This window comes from Artemia franciscana, chromosome 6 (genome assembly GCF_032884065.1).
Source record: "Artemia franciscana chromosome 6, ASM3288406v1, whole genome shotgun sequence".
NCBI classification, from domain to species: domain Eukaryota; kingdom Metazoa; phylum Arthropoda; class Branchiopoda; order Anostraca; family Artemiidae; genus Artemia; species Artemia franciscana.
Window position 1 is genome coordinate 16,591,571 of NC_088868.1, and position 24,321 is coordinate 16,615,891.

General features: G+C 35.4%; 2 protein-coding genes across 2 annotated transcripts in view; both read right to left on the minus strand.

The window, feature by feature from the left end:
* The window catches only part of LOC136028502 (nucleolar protein 9-like), a 59,632-nt gene extending 35,409 nt beyond the window's left edge, over positions 1-24,223 (minus strand). The window contains exon 1 of the mRNA XM_065706345.1: positions 23,983-24,223. Within this exon, the coding sequence (XP_065562417.1) occupies positions 23,983-24,208 (226 nt within the window). The 5' untranslated portion in view covers positions 24,209-24,223. The remainder of the gene's footprint in view (positions 1-23,982) is intronic.
* LOC136028440 (nucleolar protein 9-like) lies at positions 724-20,079 on the minus strand. Its single transcript, XM_065706282.1, has 6 exons — positions 19,956-20,079; positions 12,928-13,256; positions 7,790-7,918; positions 6,430-6,597; positions 2,767-2,910; positions 724-1,045 (listed from the first exon to the last, which is right to left on the minus strand). Exons 1-6 carry the CDS (start codon positions 20,077-20,079, stop codon positions 875-877), a joined length of 1,065 nt encoding a protein of 354 aa, XP_065562354.1. The 3' UTR covers positions 724-874.
* Positions 24,224-24,321: the final 98 nt, after the last annotated feature.

Below are 24,321 nucleotides of genomic sequence, written 5' to 3' on the forward strand. Positions count from 1 at the left end.
GCTTTAAAGGTCTAGTTGAAATACTTCATGGTATACGCCAACCCATCATAAAGCAAGAACAACGGACGGATCTAAGAAACGTGGAATTTTGAATGTTTTTGTGATGATATATATATATATATATATATAATCCCTATTATCAAGCAATTTCAAAAGGGATGTTTAAGGCTAGATAGAAAGAACGTGATTTTAGTTTACATTTGGACTGCTTAAAATCATGCATCAATTAGAAACAAATTTGCATTCTTACAGGCTTTCAGTGCAATAAGCCAGGTTTACCAATGTCCAAATTTGTTAAGTGTGACCCATAAGTCAAAATAACCGAGGCACTTCATACGGCCTTTGGTTAAATACTAACCTAGGTTTTTTCTGGGGGCCAGCAGCCCATGTTGAGAATCACGGCTCTAACACATTCTGAATTTTAAGCTCATTTTTAAAAGATTTTCTCCTGATTTACTAATACAAATTTTTCGTTCCGGAATGACCTTTAACATGACAAGTGGGACGCGGAAAGTAGCCACTAGGAAAGGTAAAGGTTTAGAAGGGGGGGGGGGGAGGCTGATTCTCCAAGATACATCCTTTCTGAAGCAAAATGCTCCGGATTTCTTTCTTTTGACCGCGGAGTACTGATAGATAAAGATTTTGGTTCCAAGTGAGGCTTGATTTATTTATCATTGTATTTTAAAGAATAATAAAACCACACGACCACTTTGAGTGACGCAAGTATCGTACATTGCAAGACGAGGGTATATTTATTTTATAGAAGCACAAATGAGACATTAGGGCACACTCAAAAATTCTTTGAATAGCTTCCTTTTATTTGTTTCTTGTCCCTGGAACGCTTCCCAGTCTGATTTCCGTTTCCTTAAGAGGCTCAATCCATGTTTTGCAAAAATAATTGACCCCCATTGGTTTCCAGAAGCAGCTGCCTCCTTAACCAGTAGTTCTTGACCAATAGTAGCTTTTGTTTTGATGTCTGATACTGCCCACAATGAATCGAAGGCTCGAGAACCATTTCTGATGACGCTAGTCCTGCAAATTCGCCCTGAAAAAAGAAAATCAGTCCGAAAAATATTCAATAGTTTCTTACTGAACATAATGGGTTTTGATTTAGCAGAATATGTAGTTTTCTTCAGTTGGGAAATAACACATAGGTGGCATTGAACTTCCATGCACATAGAGCTAAAAAAAAGGCCATCCCCTTGACAAACGGTAGGTTTAATCTTACAGTCCTCTAGTCTCTAGTTGCCATCGATAGTATTGATATGTCATATTAGCAGTAAAGACCCATTCATAATGAGATTTCGAGACTTAACTAGCGCTAATTTAAGCCAATCAGAAATTTTCAGCCAATCAAAACTTCTATAAAAAATCTATTGCTAGTTCAAAATGACTATAAACTACGATGAATGCATCCATTATAAAATTAAAGAGCTTAATTTATTTCCAAACTTACAAACGGTCTGTTCGTTTTATAATTGAAACACTATAACCTTCTCTGAAATTCTTTTGGGTTGAAAAATAAACAGAAACAAAAAGCATGAAAAATTGTCTCTTTATGTAGAAATCCTGTTCCTCTTGATCATAAAATGGCAGGTGAGCCAGAAAAATCTGGCTGATATCACACAGGAGTAATTGAGCTTCAAGGAACATTTGGTCCTTTTTTTCTTGGAGGTTGTCTTTATTTTCAACAAGCCAGTAGTGTAGTTTATAGTCATTTTGAACTAGCAATTATTTTCAGAAGTTTCATGTATACACCTGTAGCTGACTTGTTGACGGGATGCAGAAAAAGAACCGACCCCAACAGAAAAAAAAAATTACAAGGGCTTATATGTCTACCATGTTTGTTTTTAATCCCACCTTTCCACCAAACATAAAAGTCTGCGTCCCCTTTCCCTGTTAAAGTGAACATTTAATGACAAAGCATTTCTGCTTGTAATCTGATAGAAAGGTGAGATCTGCTTGAAAATAGACTCAATGTTTCTAGAATATTAGTCTGTCTGCTAGCAAGGCCATAAATAACATATAAATAAACATATTTCGCAAAGTTGCCCCTACCTAACTAGAAACGTTGTTTTTTCTTTTCTTTTTTTCTTACAAAGTGGATAAAAGACAAGAAGCTTTAATATTAGCAGCTGGTTGCGTACAAATTGACAAGCCTTGCCATATATAAGAAAGTAAAATCAGATTTAATTGGGTGGCATTATTTTTAGCTTGGTCTGCCGGTAGAACTTGGCACAGTAGAACTCTAAGTTTCTACGCCGGTAGAAACTTACAACTTACGGTTGTAAGTTTGGAAATAAATTAAGCTCTATAGTTTTATAATGGATGCATTCATCGTGCGAAAAACAAACGGGCCTATGAGTATTTTAATAGTTTTACAGGGGAGAAAAAACATACCTTTCAAGGTCTTCATGGGAATTAATATTTAAATAAGAAAAAAGTAAAAATACGGTCTTGTCTTCAGACAATTACAAAGCTTATTTTGGTTTTCCAAATTGTAAATAAAAGATGGTTCATACACCGTTTCAAAAATGGCCACATTTATCAAAAACTCCGTTGGGTAGGCAATTTTGTTCAAAACTAAATGGCAAAACCAAGACGAAACACCTTATCAATAACAACAGGAGCATCAGGGGGCCCCAAATAAACTAACTAAATTAAACTTAAGAGAAATAGTAAAAGAAATTAAAGGAGCTTAATTTCAAAAAATATTAAAATTGAAGCATATAACTTAAATCCAAATACTAAAGACTGAATAATTACCTTGAGTTTGTTTCTCAGTCTATCCCTGGATTTTTCACCAATAGAGGGTGAAGAGACAAAAGTATCCATGACGTAGCTTCCACAAGGATCACAGAATAAGTCACGTAGCTCATTTGCAGGTAGTGACAGCATACTGTTTATCATCTAGAATAAGATGGGTTTGGCTAGAGACGAATCATAATTTCATTTCGAACAGAGCTACTGTTAACTTGAAAATTCCACAACCAAAACCCACAATGTTGAAAAATTTCTACTAGCAAAGCCTGCCAGACGACATGCAAAAGGAAAAACGTACTGTATCCTATTTTTGAAGGTCAGAGAAAAATGGTTCCACCCTAACATAAAACCCCTCCACCCTATTTGAAAAATTCTGCCAAGATGTTTTAAAATACTATGTTTAAAATACTTAAAATTTGAAAATTTGAAACTATTGTTACTAAATATGCATCAACGTTAAAAACTTACCAATAGGTTGCAGATAGGGGTTCTATGGCAGATCAATTCGAATGCTTTCTTTAGGTCAATCGCCAAGAGGTTGACCTGGCGTTCTGGTTCATCTAGATGCTTTAAAATTTTATCAAGCAAGCTAATTAAGTAATGGCTTGCCGAACTCTTGGAAATACTACCGAATTGCTGAGGGTCATCTTTTATGCAGAATAAAGGTTTATAGCCACCCAGTGATGAAACTTACATAGATTTTACTAAAATAGGTGTCGTCGCAATAGGCCACATACCAGTAAAATCACAGGGGGCTCCTCTCTTGGGGACAGGGGTTATGAATCCCTTCTTCCAATTTTGTAGATACTGGCCTGACATTGCAATCTTGTTGAATATTAAAGTTAAAGGAGCACTCAAAAATTCAGGAAAAGCCTTAAAGAGGTCAATAGGAATATTGAATGGTGTAATTCTCCTCCTCTTCAGTATCATCAGTTGGACACAAACTTGGGATTCTGTGATAATTGGGAAATCCATAAAATCTGGAGACAGATGCAGAGAATCCCCCGGGTCTAGTGGTGGAAGTGTGTGAATAATCGCTGCCAGGTGGGTGTTTAGGAGATCTGAAGTTCCTTTGTCCGGCTCGTCATAGCCGAAATCCAGTCCAGTTTGCATTTTACCTGTCATTTGCTTTATCCTTTTCTACCAGTGTCCAGGCTTAGAATCAAATAAGTGAGATACTTCCTTTTGATAGTACACTGGCTCTGCTTGGCGGGTCATTCGTCTAATTTCATTCTTCAGGATAGTCCCTTCTTTATGTTTTTTTTTTCTGAAAAGTTGTCTGATTTTCCTGCTTAGTGCTTTGATTTCTGTTGTAACGTATGGACGAGCTGCTGAAAAATGTTTAACTTTTTCAGGAAAATAGAAATGGTACTTGCCGAGAAGATTTTCTTGAAAAGTACAGGTCATTTAATCAGCATTAGCCGCAGAAATTATACCGTCACATTTTTCAGTCGTGAGAACGGGGGAAAAGACTATTTTTACTAACGGGAAAAGAATATCCCACTCGAACCCACTGCGTTGAGATTCAGATTTAGAGTCTGGTCCTATGCTGAATGAGATTTTCAAGCATCTTTGATTGTTTCTACAACTTTACTTCATTTACATATTCAGCGAATCTCTGAATGTTGATTTTTTTTTTGTTAAGTTTAAAGACACAGTCGATTACTATATGGAAATTTCCAAATACTACTGACAAGCGTAAATAGCGGAGTTTATATGATGTTTTTTTTTTGATGATTCAAAAATCAAATCATAAGCCAGTTTGCTAACCTAAAGTCCATAAAGTAAGTTTGTCAGTAGTGAAAGGTTCAGGAAATTGAAATATTCAGGAATTACCTAAAAAGTACTAAAGAAAATCTCAGCTAATTCTTAGTTAGATCATTTGGATCTTGATTTACAAAAAAATCATGGCTTTTAAATGAACAGGGAAGTCTTTCGTCTGAATCTTTTATTTTTTTACGATAAAGTATATGAAGGAATAAACAAAGATAGACAGACTTGCAATTTTGAAACTAAATTATCGAAAAAAAAGATTTTGAAACAAAATTACAAAACAAATATGTATCCCACGTTGTAGTAGGTTGTATTTTATTTTTCCGCTAAGATCTTTATATTTCCGTTCTTTACGCTTGGTTTAATTCTTATCCCGTTTGACTGGAATATGGTTGTCCTCATGAAACAAGAAAGTACATGCATCACCATTGGCTATTTCCTTGAGGAGAGAGGAAGAGAAAAGGTGATCGGGAGAGAGAAAATTTTTAGATAGCTATTTTCAGTGTTTCCTTTCTTGAGCACAGGAAAGCTGGATCGTGCTTAAGAGGGAAGGAGGATCTAGGCTAGGTCTCTAATATAAATTAACTTTTAATTTATATTTAACTTAGTTTAAACTTAATCAATCAAGTTACCTTAACTTAAACACACTTCGAATCAATTTACTTAGATTAATCAATTACAATATCTTTCATAAAATTTACCTGTTTTTGTTGTTTCGATTTTTACAAATTACTCCTGTCCCCTTCTCCCGAAACAAACAACTTCTAAAGTTGCTTGTTCCGCTCTACAAGAAACAGAAAGACGGAAAAGTGTTTTAAAATGTGCTATGCCCTAGGATAGGTTCTTTTGTCTATCCATCTCAAGAATTTTCCATTACTTCTTACAAATTACAGGCTTTTGCAAGTTTGGAAAATAATGCTTGTTTTCATGATAGAGGCATGCATGGGAAGCAAGCAGTGGGCAATCGTCCTCCAAATTTTTTTTTCCTTACCCCGTAGATTTTGAAAAGTACACTTCTCATTAATTACATACTTCTACTGTGTAGGCAAATTTGAAGAATTAGAAATGTCTCATTTCTCAGCAATTAATTTCTAAGCTTAGGTTGTAAAGTCCCTTTTGACCTTGAATATTTCCGTTACATGGGTGCAGCAGTTGCCCTTCCTTTTATAAGACATCTCTTAGACCATTTAAATCTCTCTTCATGAGTGTTTGTTTCATTTAGTATTCATAAGTATGCATTCCTTTTAGTATGCATAAGTGTGCATTCTTAGTATGCATTCTTTTTTCTGATCATCTCGAGAATTTAAAAATCTTCCATTACTTCTTACAAACTATATGCTTTTGCAAGTTTGGAAAAATAATGCTTGTTTTCATAACAGAGCCATGGATGAGAGGCAAGCAAGGGTCAACCCTCCTCCTAGATTTTTTTTCCTTACCCCCTAGATTTTGAAAAGTACACTTGTCATTAATTATATACTTCTGCTATGTAGGCAAATTCGAAGAATTAGAAATGTCTGATTTCTCAGTATTTCTAAGCCAATACATGGATGCAGCAACTGTACTTCCTTTCATAAGACATTGCTTGGAGCATTTAAATATCTCTCCTTAAGTATTTGTATCATTTACTAAGCATAAGCGTTATTCTCTTACCTTTATAGGTTTATTGAACCTTAATAATGTTTGCACCATTTGAGATCCAGCGTAAGACCGTAATTTTAAGACTGCATAATTTTATGTTTATGCATGAGCGTTATTCTCTTACCTTTATAGGTTTATTGAACCTTAATAAAGTTTGTACCATTTGAGATCCAGCGTAAGACCATATTCTAAGACTGCATAAGACAGCGTAAGACTGCATAATTTTATGTTTATGCATAAACATTATTCTCTTACCTTTATAGGTTTATTGAACCTTAATAATGTTTGTACCATTTGAGAACCAGCGTCAGTAATCTTGTTTGAACCCTTGCTGAACTTCGACGCTTGTATTCTCAAAACAGACTGTATTAAACATGGATTATTCCCTTCGGGGTCTGTACATGACGAGAATTCTAGTAATTTCTAGAATAAAGAAACATATTAAGTAGTTATTTTCAAAACGGATTGTATTAGACATGATTATTGCCTTCTGGGCCTGTACATGACGAGATTTCTATTAAATTCTGAATAAACAAACATATTAACTAATTATTTAAAAAAAACAAATCAATCTTAAATATATGCTTTATCTAAATTACAGTCAAGTCGGGGCAATAAATAAAAGCAAGAAAAAGGGCTAGAATAATGAAGATCGAAAGCCAAAGTGAACAATAAAAACAAACAAATAGATACTAAATAAAAAAGACTAAGAAATTGGACTTTCATAAAAGTAATATATCGCACATATTCCACTTATATAATCAACAAGGCACACACAGCGGAAAATAAAAAAAAGTAAAAAAAAAAAAAACGTAGACACAAAGAATACAGCACACTTACAAATAATTTTGAACTATAAAAGTTTTACACAATGGATGAGAAGCGAAGAAACAAAAAAAAAATTAGATTTTCCAGATTTGACTGTAAATAAAAACGCAGAGAACCTATTAAAATAACAAACATAGATTCTAGTAGATCTTTATTTGCACAAAGTTTTTGTAACAGGTCTTTGTAGTACTAGCCTTAGTGTCGATTTTAATAACTGTGATGACTTAGCTCTTGATTCCAATTAACAGCTCTTTTAACTATACTTCATTTGATGTTCCAAGGAGTACTTTACGATGTCAAGGGATTAAATTTGTTGGACAGCGTTGCCATGTTTTTTTCTTACTTAGTAGAAAATATCATGGACAAACCAAGAAGTTCGTCTTCTTTTGTTTTCTAAAATCTTTCAAGCCTGTCCAACAAGAAAAAGAAACCAAACAAGAAGATAAGGACGACGAAGATTTGATATGTCCACCGTCCTAGAGTATGACAGACATACTTCCAATATATCTTAGAGACATAATTCCAATACATTCTTAGCCAGTCAATTATTATGGGTAATCATTACACAGCTGAAGTTCAAGCCAGTTTCCATTCTTGCTAAGCTATTTGAACAGCATTCCTTACATTTTAGCTTGTCATAAATATTAGGATGTATTAATAACTTTTTTACCCCCCCCCCCCTCCCCTTCCCATGTTATGGAAGATGTATGTCTCTGAACCCAGCATAAAACTACTAAAAATTCAGTACAGTTAAAAAAATAATAATAAGAAAAAGAATTCAGCTTACGCTTAGAAAATTTCCTTGCTTAGTAACCAATTTTTGGGACGCCTTGGCAATTGCAAGCATTATCCCCCCTTCACCTTCGGTTAAAAAACGTTTGAAGTTGGGTTCTAGTTCTTCGTAAATTTCGGAAAACTGGAAAAGGAAAAAGAGGATTGGTAATTAAACAAAATAAACATGTCAATTAAAAAAAAAAAGTTAAAAAGAGAATAAAACACTCTCAGCATTTCAAGGCATAAAAACCTAACACTGTCTACTTAAAAAAAATTGCATTTCAATATGGTAATGATTTTGGACATACTTTAGATTTTTTAACAAATATTTTAGATCTTTGTCGGATATATTTTTAGATTGAACACATTTACAACATAACTGAATAAAACCAAAATATGTCCTTCTATTCACAGTGCAATACATATTTCACAAAGTCAAAGAAAGACACAGCTAACGAAAACCAATAAACATACCGTCAAAATTTCCCGGAGGGGTGGGCTTCCAGCACTTCAAGCTCAGTGTTACCAACATTACTTTATGCAATATATAGAAAAATAGAGCGACATTAGATACCAACTACAATTTTTCAGACGATTCCGCATTTCAACAGATGAAGAAGACTTAAGTAGGACTAATGGGGGAGATAGTGAAACTGAGTATGGCAATGAGAGCAATAGCACTAGTGAGAATGTTAATATGACATTGTCAAAGAAATATAGCAAGCAAATTCAGCGTAGCAGAGAACCCTGTTGTAGAAGTTTCAAGCTCCTATCTACAAAAATGCGGAATTTTGTATTTTTTTCCAGAAGACAGATCACGCATGCGTGTTTATTTATTTGTTTCCCCCCAGGGATGATAGTATCGATCCCGTGGTCCTACAATGTCGCAAGAGGGCTCATTCTAACGGAAATTAAAAGTTCTAGAGCCCTCTTTAAGGGACCAAAAAAATTTGAGGGCACCCAGGCCCCCTTCCACGCTCATTTTTCCCAAAGACTTCGGACCAAAATTCGGAGATATCCATTCTGTTCAGCATAGTCGAAAAACCTAATAATTGTGTCTTTCGGTACGACCTAATCCCCCAGAGTCCCCGGAGGAGGGGCTACAAGTTACAAACTTTGACCATTGTTTACATAGAGTAAGGGTTATTAAGAAGGTACAGACGTTTTCAGGGGGACTTTTTCGGGTTGAGGGGGAGGTGGGTCGGGGTTGGGGTTACGTGGGAGGATCTTTCCGTGGAGGTATTTATCATGAGGGAAGAGAATTTCCATGAAGGGGCTGCAGGATTTTTTAGCATTATTTAAAAAAAAAAAAAAAAAACAATGAGAAAATGAACAAAAGATGATTCAGCTGGAAGTAAGGAACAGTATTAAAACCTAAAAAAACATAAATTATTACGTAAATAAGGGGGTTCATCTTCTTCACATTACCTCGCTCTTTACACCAAAGTATTTTTTAGTAATTTCACTATTTATTCTACGACTTTTGTGATTCAGGGGTCATTCTTAGAGAATCGGGACAAAATTCAAGCTTTAGTGTAGGCTAAAGAGCAAGGTATTGACGAGGGGGCGAACCCTCTCATATATGTAATACAAATATAAGAAATAGAAGTTCGTTACGTAAGTTACATTACTAATAAAAAAGTTGGGAAAAAAAGTTCTAGTTGCCTTTACAAGTAACCAAAAATTGGAGGGCACTAGGCCTCCTCCCCCATCCCTTTCTTTTAAATCAAAGTCGTCCGATAAAAACTATGAGAAAGCCATTTAGCCGAAAAAAAAAATATGCAAATTTTGTTTTAATTATTCATGTGCGGTGAGCCAAAATCAAAACATGCATTAATTCAAAAACATTCAGAAATTAAATAAAAAAAAACAAGTTTTTTTTTAAAACTGTAAGTAAGGAGCGACATTAAAACTTAAAACGAACAGAAATTATATCGTATATTAGAGGGGTTGTCCCCACCTCAACGCCTCGCTCTTTACGCTAAAGTTTTTTATTGTTTTGAAAGTAGAGTTGTGAGAAAGAGTCAGAATTTTGCGTAAAGAGCCAGGGTCTGAGGAGGGGACGACTCCTTTCATATACGGAATAATTTCTGTTCGTTTTAAGTTTTAACGTCGCTCCTGATTTGCAGTTAAAAAAAAATTTTTTTTTTATATATTTAATCTACCGAAGGGTTACACCCATATGGCTCCAGACTCAGTGCATGGGTCCATAGAGTTCAAGCTTCGAAACAAATACGGTTTGGACTTTGGATGCCCGTGTGAATTTATTGAAAAAGCAATATGTATAACTAAACTGTAAGGAGGCACTTTGATGGATATTGACAGTAGATTTCCATCAAATCTCCATCCCCGTTGAACAAATTTTCTCAAGTAAGATTTGACCGTGGTGAAACATCCATGTTGTACAATACCTCAGTAGACAGCAAAGAGGATTCTTTAGATTTTGTCCTGGAAAAATGTAAAAAAGTGATCAAAGAGGGTACAGAAACATCCTCTTGGGGAGAAGCTAAACCGAGGGAAAGGGGTCAACCCTAATAAAAAAGATAAAATATTGGCGAAGCTTGTGCCTTTAATGCCAGAAAATCGCAGAATTTTTTAAAAGACATGCCATCTGGTACCCATTCCATTGACTTTCTGAAGAGTGTTCTAATTATTCTATTTTTGTGATCTGAAAATGATTTTTCTCTTACTTCCTAAATAAATGACTGAATCCTTATATGTGTTCCAATGGTAAAAACGCATATTTGCGGATATACGTGTTTAACCTGATGGGGTTCGTACAAGACTAAGAAGTACGCCAATGTTAAAAACATACACATGACATTTTCACTTTTTATTTAAACCTTTTCACTTGAACAATTTTTTACTCGAATCCTATGTTTAGTGGTGTGCAACTGGCGGGAAAAGTGCCGCAAAACTTGAGAAACTTTGAAGGCGGTTTCCGCAAAATAATGAAGTGTAAAATACACGCATTTATCTCATCAAAAAAAGCTATGATAGGAGTAGTACATAAAATTGAATCTAATATAATTGAAGCTAATAAGTTTGGAAAGTTTTTTTTTACTTTATTGCTATGTATCAATTTAAACAGATTGATTGGCATTGTCCAATTCCTTTTTACTCCAATGATACGATTACAAATCCAATTAAAACGCCTTGTATAAAATGGATACTATCACAATTCGAAATAGGCCGAAAGTGAACAATGACAAATACAAAAACCATGACTAGTTGTCAAATCGCCCTTTACTAGCTGTTAATGATCTAAGTTACAAATCAGCTACTGTGTTACAAAATTAAGCTCGTAAAAGGAAGAAGATGACGTTCCAATTCGTGGGCTGCGGCATAGTGAAATTTCAATGGGACATTGAAAAATGTTTTATCCAAAAATGACAGTCCTTAAAACCATATTTTTTCTTAAAACTACATTCACCCGCTGTTCCGCAACCTCAAAATAGCTCTACGGCAAAACCATTGATCTATTTTCTAAAGTACTAGCTACAAACGGCAACATCAAAGGAAACCATCTACATTTGTGAAGCCTCTTTACATCAACATACTAGATCATAGATGGCCTTGTCAACAAGATCCCGTTTACTTAAAGGCTTTTTCCGCCATCCGATGAGTCAACTTACAAATGGCTTTCGTCTGACAAAATTAGACATTTAGAAGGAAGAAGATGATGTCCAACTTCCTGGGCAGTGGGATAGTAAAATTTTGATGGGAGAGTTGAAAAAACCCTCTTCTAAAAATAACAATTCTTATGATTTGTAATTTGGTTCATTGACAAATGACGATTTTCTGTTACTTTTTGAAGAAAAAGTGTTTGCTAACAGAATTTTCTTAGAAGCATGTTATTTTAAAAAGAGATTCGAAAAAAAAAACAAAAAAAACAGAAGCTCGTAAGATAAACTCAGGCTAGTCTATGTCAGAAGATGTTTGTCCGAAACGAGCCCAAGCATTCACTAACTAAAAATGCTACAAGTAAAGTTCCTTTCAAATGTTTTAAGCAGTGGTTACCAGACTCTCAAGTGACTGAGCAGCCTTAAGTCTCATAAGCATCATTGTTAGCTACACAACAAAGCAGAAAAAACACATGTTTCTGCTTTTGCTGGAGCTCGTCATTATTAGAACAACAGAGTCAGTTGAAAGTAAATCCAAAAGTATTTAAATATGTTTAAAGTTTTTGGACAAATAGGACGTTTCTGGTTATTGATCTTGCTTTACCGATTGGTAGCACCCAAGAAAAAGCAAGGTTAGTTTTGTTACATTTTTCCATAGGAAAACGAAAAAGGTAGCATAATTTCTCTGTAAGCTAGTTAATTCGAACTGGCTTTGGGTTAAAAAATACGCTTTGATTTGCCGCACCAAGGCATTCGTTTTATGAAAGCTGAACCAGAGCAACGAGTATTAGCAAACTGTACATTTTAATAATGAAAAGAAAGAGGTAGCAAGACCTATTTCTAATTTTGATTAAACCTCTTTCTAAAAGAAAACGTTTTGATTTGCCTGACCCAAGGCCTTAATAAATATGAAAGCTGAACAAGAGCAACGAGCATTAGCAAATTGTACATTTTACAAATGAAAAGAAAGAGGTAGCAAGACCTCTTTTTAATTTTCTAAAAAAAAACGCTTTGATTTGCCTGACCAAGGCCTTAACAAATATGAAATCTGAACAAGAGCAACGAGCATTAGCAAATTTTATATTTTACTAATGAAAAGAATGAGGTAGCAAGACATCTAATTTTTTATTAAACCTCTTTCTAAAAGAAAACTCTTTGATTTGCCTGACCAAGGCCTTAATAAATATGAAAGCTGAACAAAAGCTACAAGCATTTGCAAATTGTACATTTTACTGATGAAAATGAAGAGTCAGCAAGACCTCTTTCTAATTTTGATTAAACCTCTTTCTAAAAGAAAACGCTTTGATTTATATGAAAACGCCTTAATAAATATGAAAGCTGACCAAGAGCAACAAGCACTAGCAAATTGTACATTTTACTAATAAAAAGAAAGAGGTCGCAAGAAAGTACAGGGAAGGGAAAAAATATATCATGCCGCTATATTGATGAGATATTTTTAGCCATATTATATTTTCTTTTGTAACAAAAATCTTTGATATCAACTACAGAAGAAAATCAGTTCACATACCTTTTCCTTATCCTTGCACCCTCCTATTAAAGAAATAACTGCAAATTTAGCTTCAGTTTCGCAAAGATCTACAAGTCTCCCTTTGAAAAGCCTTTCATAGGCCTTATCGTAAAACGTGGACGAGCCAACCGACAACGCCACCTCCAATGTCCTTTGAGCACAATTATCTTGAAATACATAAGGTAACGTGTTTTCTGTTCCTTCTTCTTGTGAAAAACAATTGGAATACAGCAAGTCTAACAATGGAGGCAATAGCTTCCCTAGACTTCCGTTAAGAACCAGGATTAGAGTTTGTACAGTTGCTGCAGAAGCTTCGTTGTAAGCCAAGTCTAGAGAAAAAGGATAAGGATAAAAGGAGTGTAAGACAGTAATAAGGAGTTGAAGGATTAGGGAAAAAAATTATCGAATATAAAATAAGCTTTATTTTAATATGCTCTATATAAAAAAGATTTTTTACAGAAAAAGTATTACAGAAGAATTTTACAGAAAACTTTACAACAGGATTTAAACGAAATATGTATCACGAAAGTATTTACAAAAGAAAAAGGTTTTCATTAATCTACTAAGGCAGTTGCATTATCATACTTTTATTTGCCTCGTAAATACAAAAACTGAGGAGTATTAACAAATATAAAAGAAATTCTAATCATATCAATACAAAATAGCAGACTCAAAATAGCAAATACGGAAAAATCAATTAAAAACAATTGCACATGCGAATTTCAAATTATTGCAAATAAAGGAAATAGATTTGTGTCACGTAAATGATTTTTACACTTTTTTGCAAGAAGATCACACTTAATCTTTACTATTTCGAGTGGGTCTTTAATTCTATTTATACTTTTCAAGGATGTATTACAAGTGCTTAGAGGGAAACAAAGGGAAATCAAAATATTTGAAACTTGCCACTTTAATTTGAGAATAAAAAGAAGCAAAAAAACTTGTTCAAATTAAAGGAGACATTTAGTTATTATTATTTTTTTTTCTACATCAAATCATGTTTGAATTTATTTGAATCTATAAATGACTTGCACCTATCTAGGACAAATAGGTTTCTATAACTCTGAGCTTTGATGAGAGGGGGCCATCACAGGACATTTCCAAGAACGTACTATAGTCCTTTAATAAGCCAAGGTTTTTCAAACTTTCCTGAAGCAAGAAAATCCCTGGGCAATCTTGGGTATGGAGAGACATTTTCCCTTTTTCCTGCAATTGTGTTCAGTTCAAACGTTTTCTATATCGTATCTACATTTACATTCAACTAACATAAGCTAACACGATCATGTCTATATAGAAAAAAGTTAATGAAATTATGCTTAAATACTGCTATTATATAGGTATTAAATGATCATTAAATATAAATATTAAATATATTAAGCATTAAATAATACTTAAAAGTGCAACATCAGAAATTCAAAGTAATAACTACTTCAAGGGCAAAACTAAACGTCAAGCAATAAAATCAATAATTGAAACGGAATAAAACACATAACGAGCCAATTACGATATTTCCACTTTCCAGAATTTTCAACAGGGTGATATTATGTGAAATCAGAATTATTATTATTTTCTGAAGCAACTGCAAGAAACCTGACACAACAATATGCTGTAAAACAACTTGTGCAGGTAAATCTGCACAAGCAGTCTCAAATTGTGCATGCTAAATTACCATATTCAAGAGGGGGGGGGTAATGAGTATAAACACCACCGGGAAAAAATTGTTCCAATCACAACCCCCCCCCCCCCGAACAAAAATGCTGGATACGCCTTTGAAGTTATAATTATATTATTGTTAGTGTTATCCAAATTGCGTAATTTGAAGCTCTTTCGTAGCTACACAAAGCTCTTTGGGTCTGAGGGAGTGGTCAGAGGCTTTTTCATGAGGGGGATAATGCACACGTCGTATAACAGAAAAACCAAATAGTTGTTCAAGATGCAATATACGTTGTGCAGATCTTAGTGGTTAGTGCAGATCTTAGTGCAGAAACGAGTTTTTTTTTGTTGCGAGCAGAAACGACATGAGATGCAGGAAAGTCATTTTTTGTGCAAAAAATGTCTCTACGAGAGGGAAGGGCAACGTATCAGCTGCGATATTAAAGCTTTATGCCATTTTATTTAAGCTTACACCAGCAACTTGTCAAACATAAAAAAACTTTTTCAGCAAACCGCTCAAATTATTCAACAGTTCGTGGTAACGAACTGTAGTAAGGAGCGACCCGTCTCAATAGTAACCGAAACTCTAAAAAAAACAGAATTTTGTTTCTGTTTTTGCAATCAAAAGAATCGCATTTTAATACTGATTTCGAATATACAAGTTTCATCAGGTATAGTCTTAATCATCAAAAGTTACGAGCCTGAAAAATATGCCCTATTTTAGAAAACAGGAAGAAACACCCCCTAAAAGGCATAGAATCTGAAAGAAAATCACACCACCTAATTCCACGTATCAGAAAACCCTGCTGTAGAAGTTCGAAATGTGGAATTTTGTATTTTTCACCAAAAGACAGATCACGGATGCGCGTTCATTTATTTATCTTTTTTATTTGTTATTCCCAGAGGTGATCGTATCGACCCAGTGGTCCTAGGATGTCACGAGAGGGCTCATTCTAACGGAAATTAAAAATTCTACTGCCCCTTTTAAATGACCAAAAATTAGAGGGCACCTAGGCCCCATCCCTCGCTAATTGTTTTCCCGAAGTCACCAGATGACAATTTTGACATAGCCACTTTGTTCAGCATAGTCGAAAAACCAAATAACTGTGTCTTTGGGGACGACTTAATCCCCCACAGTCCCCGGGGGAGGGGCTGCAAGCTACAAACTTCGACCGTTGTTTACATAAAGTAATGTTTATTGGGAAGTGTACAGACGTTTTCAGGGGGGCTTTTTCACGGGGGGGGGGGTTCAGGGGAAGGAGGTTATGTAGGAGGGTCTTTCCATGGAGGAATTTATCATGAGGGAAGAGAATTTCCATGAAGGGCGTGCGGGATTTTCTAGCATTATTTAAACAAAAAAAAAAAAAAAATTCAACTGCAAGTTAGGAGCAGCATTAAAACTTAGGAGCAGCAACGAAGAGAAATTATTACGTATATAAGGGGGTTCGTCTCCTCAATACCTCGCTCTTTACTCTAAAGTATTATTAGTAATTTCAACTATTTATTCTACGGCCTTTGTGATTCAGAAGTCATTCTTAAAGAATTGGGACAAAATTCAAGCTTTACCATAAAGAGCGAGGTATTGACGAGGGGACGAACCCCCTCATATACGTGATAAAAATATACAAATATGAAAGTTCGTTACGTAAGTTAATTCGTAAGTTACGTACATTTATTACTAATAAAAACTTTAGTAAAAAAATAAAAAGTTCTAGTTGCCTTTTTAAATAACCAAAAATTGGAGGGCAACTATACCTCCTCCCCCACCTTTATCAAAAACTATGAGAAAGCCATTTAGCCAAAAAAAAAGCCAAAAATCAAAACATGCATTAATTCATAAACGTTCAGAATTAAAAAAAACAAATTTTTTCAACTGAAAGTGAGGAGCGACATTAAAACGTACAGAATTTATTCCGTATACGAAAGGAGTTGTCCCCTCCTCAACGCTTCACTCTTTACGCTATTTTTTATTGTTTTAAGCAGTAGAGTTGTGAGAAAGAGTCAAACTTTAGCGTAAAGGGCGAGGCGACGAGCAGAGGACAACCCCTTTCTTATACGGAATAATTTCCCTACTTTAAGTTTTATTGGGGCTCCTTACTTTCAATTGAAAAAACTTGTTTTTTATTTATTAAATGGAAATTAAATCCTATAAAGCATTCTATCAGCCTGATAAAACCCTTCTCATCTTGATCAAACACTTCGTTGTAACGAACTGAAAGTAAAGAGCGACCCGGCTCAATAGTAACAGAAACTATAAAAAAGGGATTTTGATACAAATAGATACATCAAAAGAATCGCATTTTTATGCTGATCTTAAATATATGTTTTACCCATCAAAAGTTAGGATCTCGTGGGAGGATCTTTGAAGGGAAATTTTCATGAATTTTATTGATGTAATTTTATTTTAAAAACATTCAGAAATTAAATTTTACAAAAACAAGTTTTTTCAACTGAAAGTAAGAAATAACATTAAAACTTAAAACGAGCAGATATTATACCAATAACGTATATGAGGGTGTTCGGCACCTCGTCAATACCTCGTTCTTTACGCTAAAGCATTTTTAGTGATTTCAAAGGAGCTATTTATTCTAATTAAATGGCTTTTGGGATTCAGGGGACATTCGTCTTAAAAAATTGGAACCAGATTCGAAGTTTAGCGCAAAGAGGGAGGTATTGACGAAAGGGGGAACCCCCTCATATTACGGATAAAGGGAGTTTCTTCCCTCGTCAGTACCTCTCTCTTTATGCTAAAGTTAGAGTTTTGTTAAATAATTGCCGATATAAACAATCGTTCGTTGTGCTATTTTTTTGGCCAATCTTAGCTTTTAATATTATCTTAAGCAGCTTCTTAACTGTGATTTTTATGTGATAATAAACCAAAGATTTTGCATGTCTTCGGCTTGTGGTTGTTATTAAATATAAAAAAAACAAGTTTTTCCAACTGAAAGTAAGGAATAACATTAAAACTTAAAACGAACAGAAATTATTACCTATATGAGGGGGATTCCCCCTTCTCAGCACCTCACTCTTTACGCTAATGTGTGACTTTTTGTTCCAATTATTTAAGAATGACTCCTGACAAATAAGGACCATTTAGTTAGAATAATAAGCTTTTTACAAATTCACTGACACTTTAGCGTAAAGAGCGAGGAACTGTGGAGGGGACAGCTCCCTCATATACGTAATAACAACCAAAAGAAACGTCTGAGAAAATTACGGTTCAAACAGTTCGTGGTACCAAACTATAAGTAAGGAGCGGTCCAGCTCAATAGTAACCGAAACTCTAAGAAACGGCTTAAAAAAAGATTTTGATACCCATACATATATTGAAAGAACCGGCTTTTTATGGTCATTTCAAATATATAAATTTCATTAAGTTTAGTCTTACCCATCAAAGGTTACGAGCCAGATTTTTTTTTCTGATATTCGAAAAAAAAGACGAAACACCTCTAAAAGACAAGTGATCTGAATGAAAATCACGCCATTAGATCAAGCGTATTAGCGAACCTTACTGTATTGGTTTCAAACTCCTATCTGCAAAAAGGTAGAATTCCGTATTTTTTGCCAGAAGAAAGATCACGGATGCGTGTTTAACTTTTTTTTTCCCAGGGTGATCGTATCAACCCATAGGTCCTAAAATATCGGAAGAGGACTTGTCCGAAAGGAAAATAGAAGTTCTAGTGCCCTTTTTAAGTGACCAAAAACTAGAGGGCAACTAGGTCACCTCCCCCAGTAATTTTTTTCCCAAAATAGTATGATCAAAATTTTGAACTTTTCGGCCAATCTTAGCTTTTAATATTATCTTAAGCAAGCTTCTTAACTATGATCTTTATGTGATAATAAACCAAAGATTTGGCATGTCTTCGGCTAGTGGTTGTTATTAAAATTTTGTTTTCATGATACATGTGCGGTGAGCCAAAATCAAAACATGCAAAAATTCAAAAACGTTCAGAAATTAAATTAAAAAAAAACAAGTTTTTTTCAACTAAAAGTAAGCAACAACATTAAAACTTAAAAACGAACAGAAATTTTAACGTATATGAGGGGGTTGCCCCCTTCTCAGCGCCTCGCTCTTTACGCTAATGTTAGACTTTGTTCCAATTATTTAAGAATGACTCCTGACACACAAGAACTGTTTAATTAGAATAATAAGCTCCTTACAAATTCACAAACACTTTAGCGTAAAGAGCGAGGTACTGAGGAGGGAGCAACTCCCTCATATACATAATAACAACCAAAATAAAAATCTGAGGAAATTGCAGTTCAAACAGTTCGTGGTTAAAAACTGCAAGTACGTTACCACGTACTTACAGGTGAAACACCCCAAAATTGAAGTGATCTTAATGAAAATGACGCCATCAGATTCAGCGTATCAGAGAACCCTACTGAATAGGCTTCAAGCACCTATCTGCGAAAATGTGGAGGTTTGTATTTTTTTTTACCAGAAGAAAGATAACGGATGCGTGTTTATTTTATTCTTTTTTTCCCAGGGGTTGATCGTATTGATCCGGTGGTCCTAGAATATCGAAAGAGGGCTCATTCAAACGGAAATAATAAATTCTAGTGACCAAAAGAATAAGAGACCAACTAAGCCACCTCCGCCATCACTTTTTTTCCCAAAATCGTCCGATCAAAGTTTTGAGATAGCCATTTTATTCATAATAGCTGAAAGGTCCAATGACTATGCCTTTGGATATAGTAAGACCCCCTCCCCCACAGCCCCAGGGGAAAGGTCTTTTAGTTATAAAATTTGCCCATTGTTTAGGCATAGTATTTTTTATTGGGATGTAAACATACATTTTCGGGTGGGGGATGACAAATTTTCTGTTGGGGTTTTTTCCAGGGGAGAATTTTCTATTGGGAGGGAGGTATCCAGGGAGTGAATTTATCAGGGTGAATTATACACTGCGAGAATTTGCCAGAATTCTTATACAAAATTCTTTTTATATGTCTTGCTTTCTCTTTTCCGTCTCAATTTTACGTGCGGAGTCGTTAAGAGTAATTGTCAGGGGTAAATTTTCACCGGGATTGAATTGTCTAGAGGATATTTCCATGGTGAGGGGGTTTCTCCAAGGAGGTGGGGTCAGATTTCCTGGCATTATTTAGAAAATGATCGGATATTAAATAAAAAACAAGTTTTTTCAACTGAAAGTAAGGAGTAACATTAAAACTTAAAACGAACAGAAATTATTACGCATATGAAGGGGGTTCCAAAAAACTTTAACGTAAAGAGCGAGGTGTTGAGACGGGGGTAACCCCTTTCATATACGTAATATTTTCGGTTCGTTTTAAGTTTTAATGTTGCTCCTTACTTTCAGTTGAAAAAACTTGTTTTTTATTTAATTTTTACGCTTAAAATTGGAACTCTTATTTACCTGAAAAGGTGCCATTTGTGAACTGATTTAACAAAAGCAAATTCAAATAAGCCGTTTCAGCAAAAAGATTTGTCGCTGGTGTGCGTAATGACTTGAAAATGTAGTGAAACGGGGATATTAGCATTACAAAATGAGTTTATAGTTTTTTTTTTGTTCTATTAAGAAGCCAAAAATTCATAACTGGTAGAAAAGCAGCGTAGATATTCTCTCAAAGATTCTCAGAAATATCAGTGATGTGAAAGCTGTTATCTCGCGATGTGATCGAAAATTAATTACAAACTTTGAATCTTTAACCGGCATTCTGAAAGTTCAATTTGGGACATATTCCAATGATAAACAAAAAACTTGAAACGAGACTAAAAATTGTGAGCAAAACAAAGACGTTTATAAGACCGGAATGTCCAATTGCAAACTGCAGAACAGCAAAATTTATAAACCTAGTCCAACTACCGCTAAAATCCAAAATTAAATTCTACATTCTTTTTTCTAGGCAGTGTTGTCATATTTACAATCTACATATTTAACTCAGGATCCAGATTAGTGGATCAGCCAAACAAGACTGCTACAATCAGATTATCTACGAAAATAGAAAATCTACAATTCAATCACTGATTCAATAACCCAAGAATTGAATTTGATAAGGGAGGAAAATCATCGGAATTTTATTTAACTTCATAACAATTGAAGAAATGATTTCAAACGATCTGAAAAGGCCGATAAGTCACTCAAAGCCATTACAAGTCACAAGGACTCAAGGTATTTAATCTCAGGACACTGCAATTTGACATCTGGGACTCCTGGCCCAGAAGTCCCAGCTTCGAGTTATGAAAGTCAACTTCCAGCGTCCCTAGGGATCCACTTGGTATCCCTAGGTCAAATATACCTCGCCAATATCTAGCCACAGTCAAATGCTCAAAATTAGATGTTCTTCTTTTCAGAAAAGAAAAAAGAATATGAGATAGATTAAAGGTAAAACAGGGGGGTTTTGAGGATAAGTTTCTAGATTTTTTTTAGGATGTTACAGCACAAATTTTTGTACACTGTCCCAAACAGAAAATAGAATTTTACTCAAGTAGTTATTATCAGTTAAACAAAATATTATTTGGAGCTATCCCTGAGCAATTCCCAGACTTTTCCCAAATGGCAGATGAGAGATGGAACTGTGCGGGTAATTTTTGGTGGCTGGAATCTCAGGCCAGAATTTTTTTCTAACAGAAAAATTTTACTTTCGGGCCTGAACAAGTATTTAATCCACCATCACGAACCAGTTTCTCACTTCTACAACTTCAAACGTATATTTAGAGCGTTTCATCGCTAGCTAATATTGACCCAATGGCCCAATGTGAAAAGGGCGCCAATGAGCAAATCTTGGGGGGGTGGCAATGTGACAAAGGTGCCAATAATTGACTAATAACAAATTCTACAAAACAGAGTGAAACAAGAGCTAAGAGCTCATATGGCACTTGTGACGAGGCAAGAAGAGCTAAGAGCCAAGAGATCATATGGTATGAGCTTTAACAGAATTCTATGAATCAATAGATTGATTTAAAAAGGAAAATAAGAGGCTTAATGCCGGTCAGGATTTAAAATAAGAGCTCTGAGTCACGATGTCCTTCTAAATATCAAAATTCATTAAGATCCGATCACCCACTCGTAAGTTATAAATATCTATTTTTTTCTAATTTTTCCTCTCCCTTTAGCCCCCCAGATGGTCGAATCCTGGAAAACGACTTTATCAAGTCAAATTGTGCAGCTCCCTCACACACCTACCAATTTTAATCGTCCTAGCACGTCCAGAAGAGCCAAACTCGCCAAATCACTGAACCCTTCCCCCCAACTCCTCCAAAGAGAGCGAATCCAGTACGATTCTGTCAATCACGTATCAAGGACATTTGTTTATTCTATCCACCAAGCTTCATCCCGATTCCTCCACTCCAAGTGTTTTCCAAGATTTCCCCCTCCAACTCTCCCCAATGTCAAAGATCTGGTCGGGATTTGAAATAAGAGCTATGAGACATGACATCCTTCTAAAAATCAAATTTCATTAAGATCCAATTATCTATTCGTAAGATAAAAATAACCCAATTTTCACGTTTTCCAAGAATTCCGGTTTCCCCCTCCAACTCCCCCCAATGTCAGAGGATCTCGTCGGAATTTAAAATTAGAACTTTAAAGCACAAGATCCTTCTAAATATCAAATTTCATTAAGATCTGGTCACCCTTTCATAAGTTACAAATACCTAAATTTTCAAAATTACCCCCCCCCAATTCCACCAAAGACAGCAGATCCGGTCCGATTATGTCAGGCACATTAGACAGGTTTCTATTCTTCCCATCCAGTTTCATCCTGATCTCACCGCTTTAAGCATTTTCTGAGATTTCCGGTCCCCCCACTGCCCCCCCCCCCAATTACACTTGATCCGGTTGAGATTTAAAATAGGGGATCTGAGTTACACGGTCTTTCTAAATATGAAGTTTCATGAAGGTCCGATCACTAATTCGTAAGTTAAAAATACGTAATTTTCCCTTATTTTTCATAATTAACCCCCCCCCCCCCGCCAATAGGGCGAATCCGTTCCAATTATGTAAATCACGTATGTAAGACTTCTGCTTATTTTTCCCACCAAGTTTCATCCCGATCCTTCCAATTTAAGCGTTTTCCATGATTTTAGGTTCCCCCACCCCAAACTTCCCCACAATGTCACCAGATCCGGTCAGGATTTAAAATAAGAGCTTTGAGACAGGATATCCTTCTAAATATCAAATTTCGTTGAGATCTGATCACCCGTTCGTAAGTTAAAAATACCTAATTTTTTCAAATTTTTCAGAAATACCCCCCCCCCCTCCCACAACTACCCCAAAGAGAGTGGATACGTTCCGTTTATGTCAATCATGTATTTAGGACTTGTGTTTATTTTTCCCACCAAGTTTCATCCCGATCCCTCCACTCTAAGTGTTTTCCAAGTTTTAGGTTTCCCCCTCCCAACTCCCCCCTAATGTCACCAGATCCGGTCGGGATTTAAAATAAGAGCTCTAAGACACGATATCATACTAAACATCGAATTTCATTGAGATCTGATCACCCGTACGTAAGTTGAAAATACCTCATTTTTTCTAATTTTTCAGAATTAATCCCCCCCCCCCAACTACCCCAAAGAGAGCGGATCCGTTCCGATTATGCCAATCATGTATCTGGGACTTGTGCTTATTTTCCCATCAAGTTTCATCCCGATCCCTCCACTCTAAGTGTTTTCCAAGATTTTAGGTTTCCCCCCTCCAACTGCCCCCCAATGTCATCAGATCCGGTCGAGATATAAAATAAGAGCTCTAAGACACAATATCATTCCAAACATCAAATTTCATTAAGATCCCATCACCCGCTCATAAGTTAAAAATACTTCATTTTTTCTATTTTTTCCGAATTAACCGGCCCCCCAGTCCCCACTTCCCAGATGGTCAAATCGGGAAAACGACTATTTCCAATTTAATCTGGTCCGGTCCTTGATACGCTTGCTAAATTTCATCGTCCTAGCTTACCTGGAAGTGCCTAAAGTAGCAAAACCGGGACCGACAGACAGACCGACAGAATTTGCGATTGCTATATGTCACTTGGTTAATACCAAGTGCCATAAAAAAGAAAAACAGTGAAAGTGCACCAGAATATATCTTGAGGAGCCCGGGGTCCCCCACTCCCCTAAATCCGCAAGTGGTTACTGGAACTATTACTGTAACTAAATTGTTATTGTGTAACGTATGCAAGAAACTTTAACAAAAAACGAACCTAACAGAAAGGTAACTTTATAGAAAAGAAACTTAAGCGAGCAGAAATTACTACAAACAGTTTAGAAACTAAACTAAATAAACTATTGGCAAAAATGAGTGCTAAATTATTTCAAAAACCGACTGTACAGGAATCTACACTGTTCCATGGTGCTCTTTGAGGTTTTCAAAGAAGAAAAAGTCGAAAAACTAATACACAAGTTCTAGCCTAATTTCTGAAAATACCCAAAAAAGTTGTTCCACAAACCTCCAAACTGTGGCCATAACATAATTCTATTAGTAAATTCTCTCAGAACTTCCAGGAAAGCTTTATCTCTTGCCATAATTCCCCGTTGGCCATCCCCATTTTCATCGGACTGATCTCGTGACTTTTTGCTTTTTGAAATGTCTGCCATCACCGTAACTCCACTAACGCACTGGAGCATAGTCCTCACCACATAGCTTGCATAAGTGTCATTGACAAATTCTTCCATGTTGTTCAAAACAAATTTAGGAACTTTAAGGAGCCATTCAGTACAAAATTGTAGGTGATTTTGGTCTTTTTATTCTTTTTCAGGTTTCTCAATCTCATTTTCCAACTCCAACT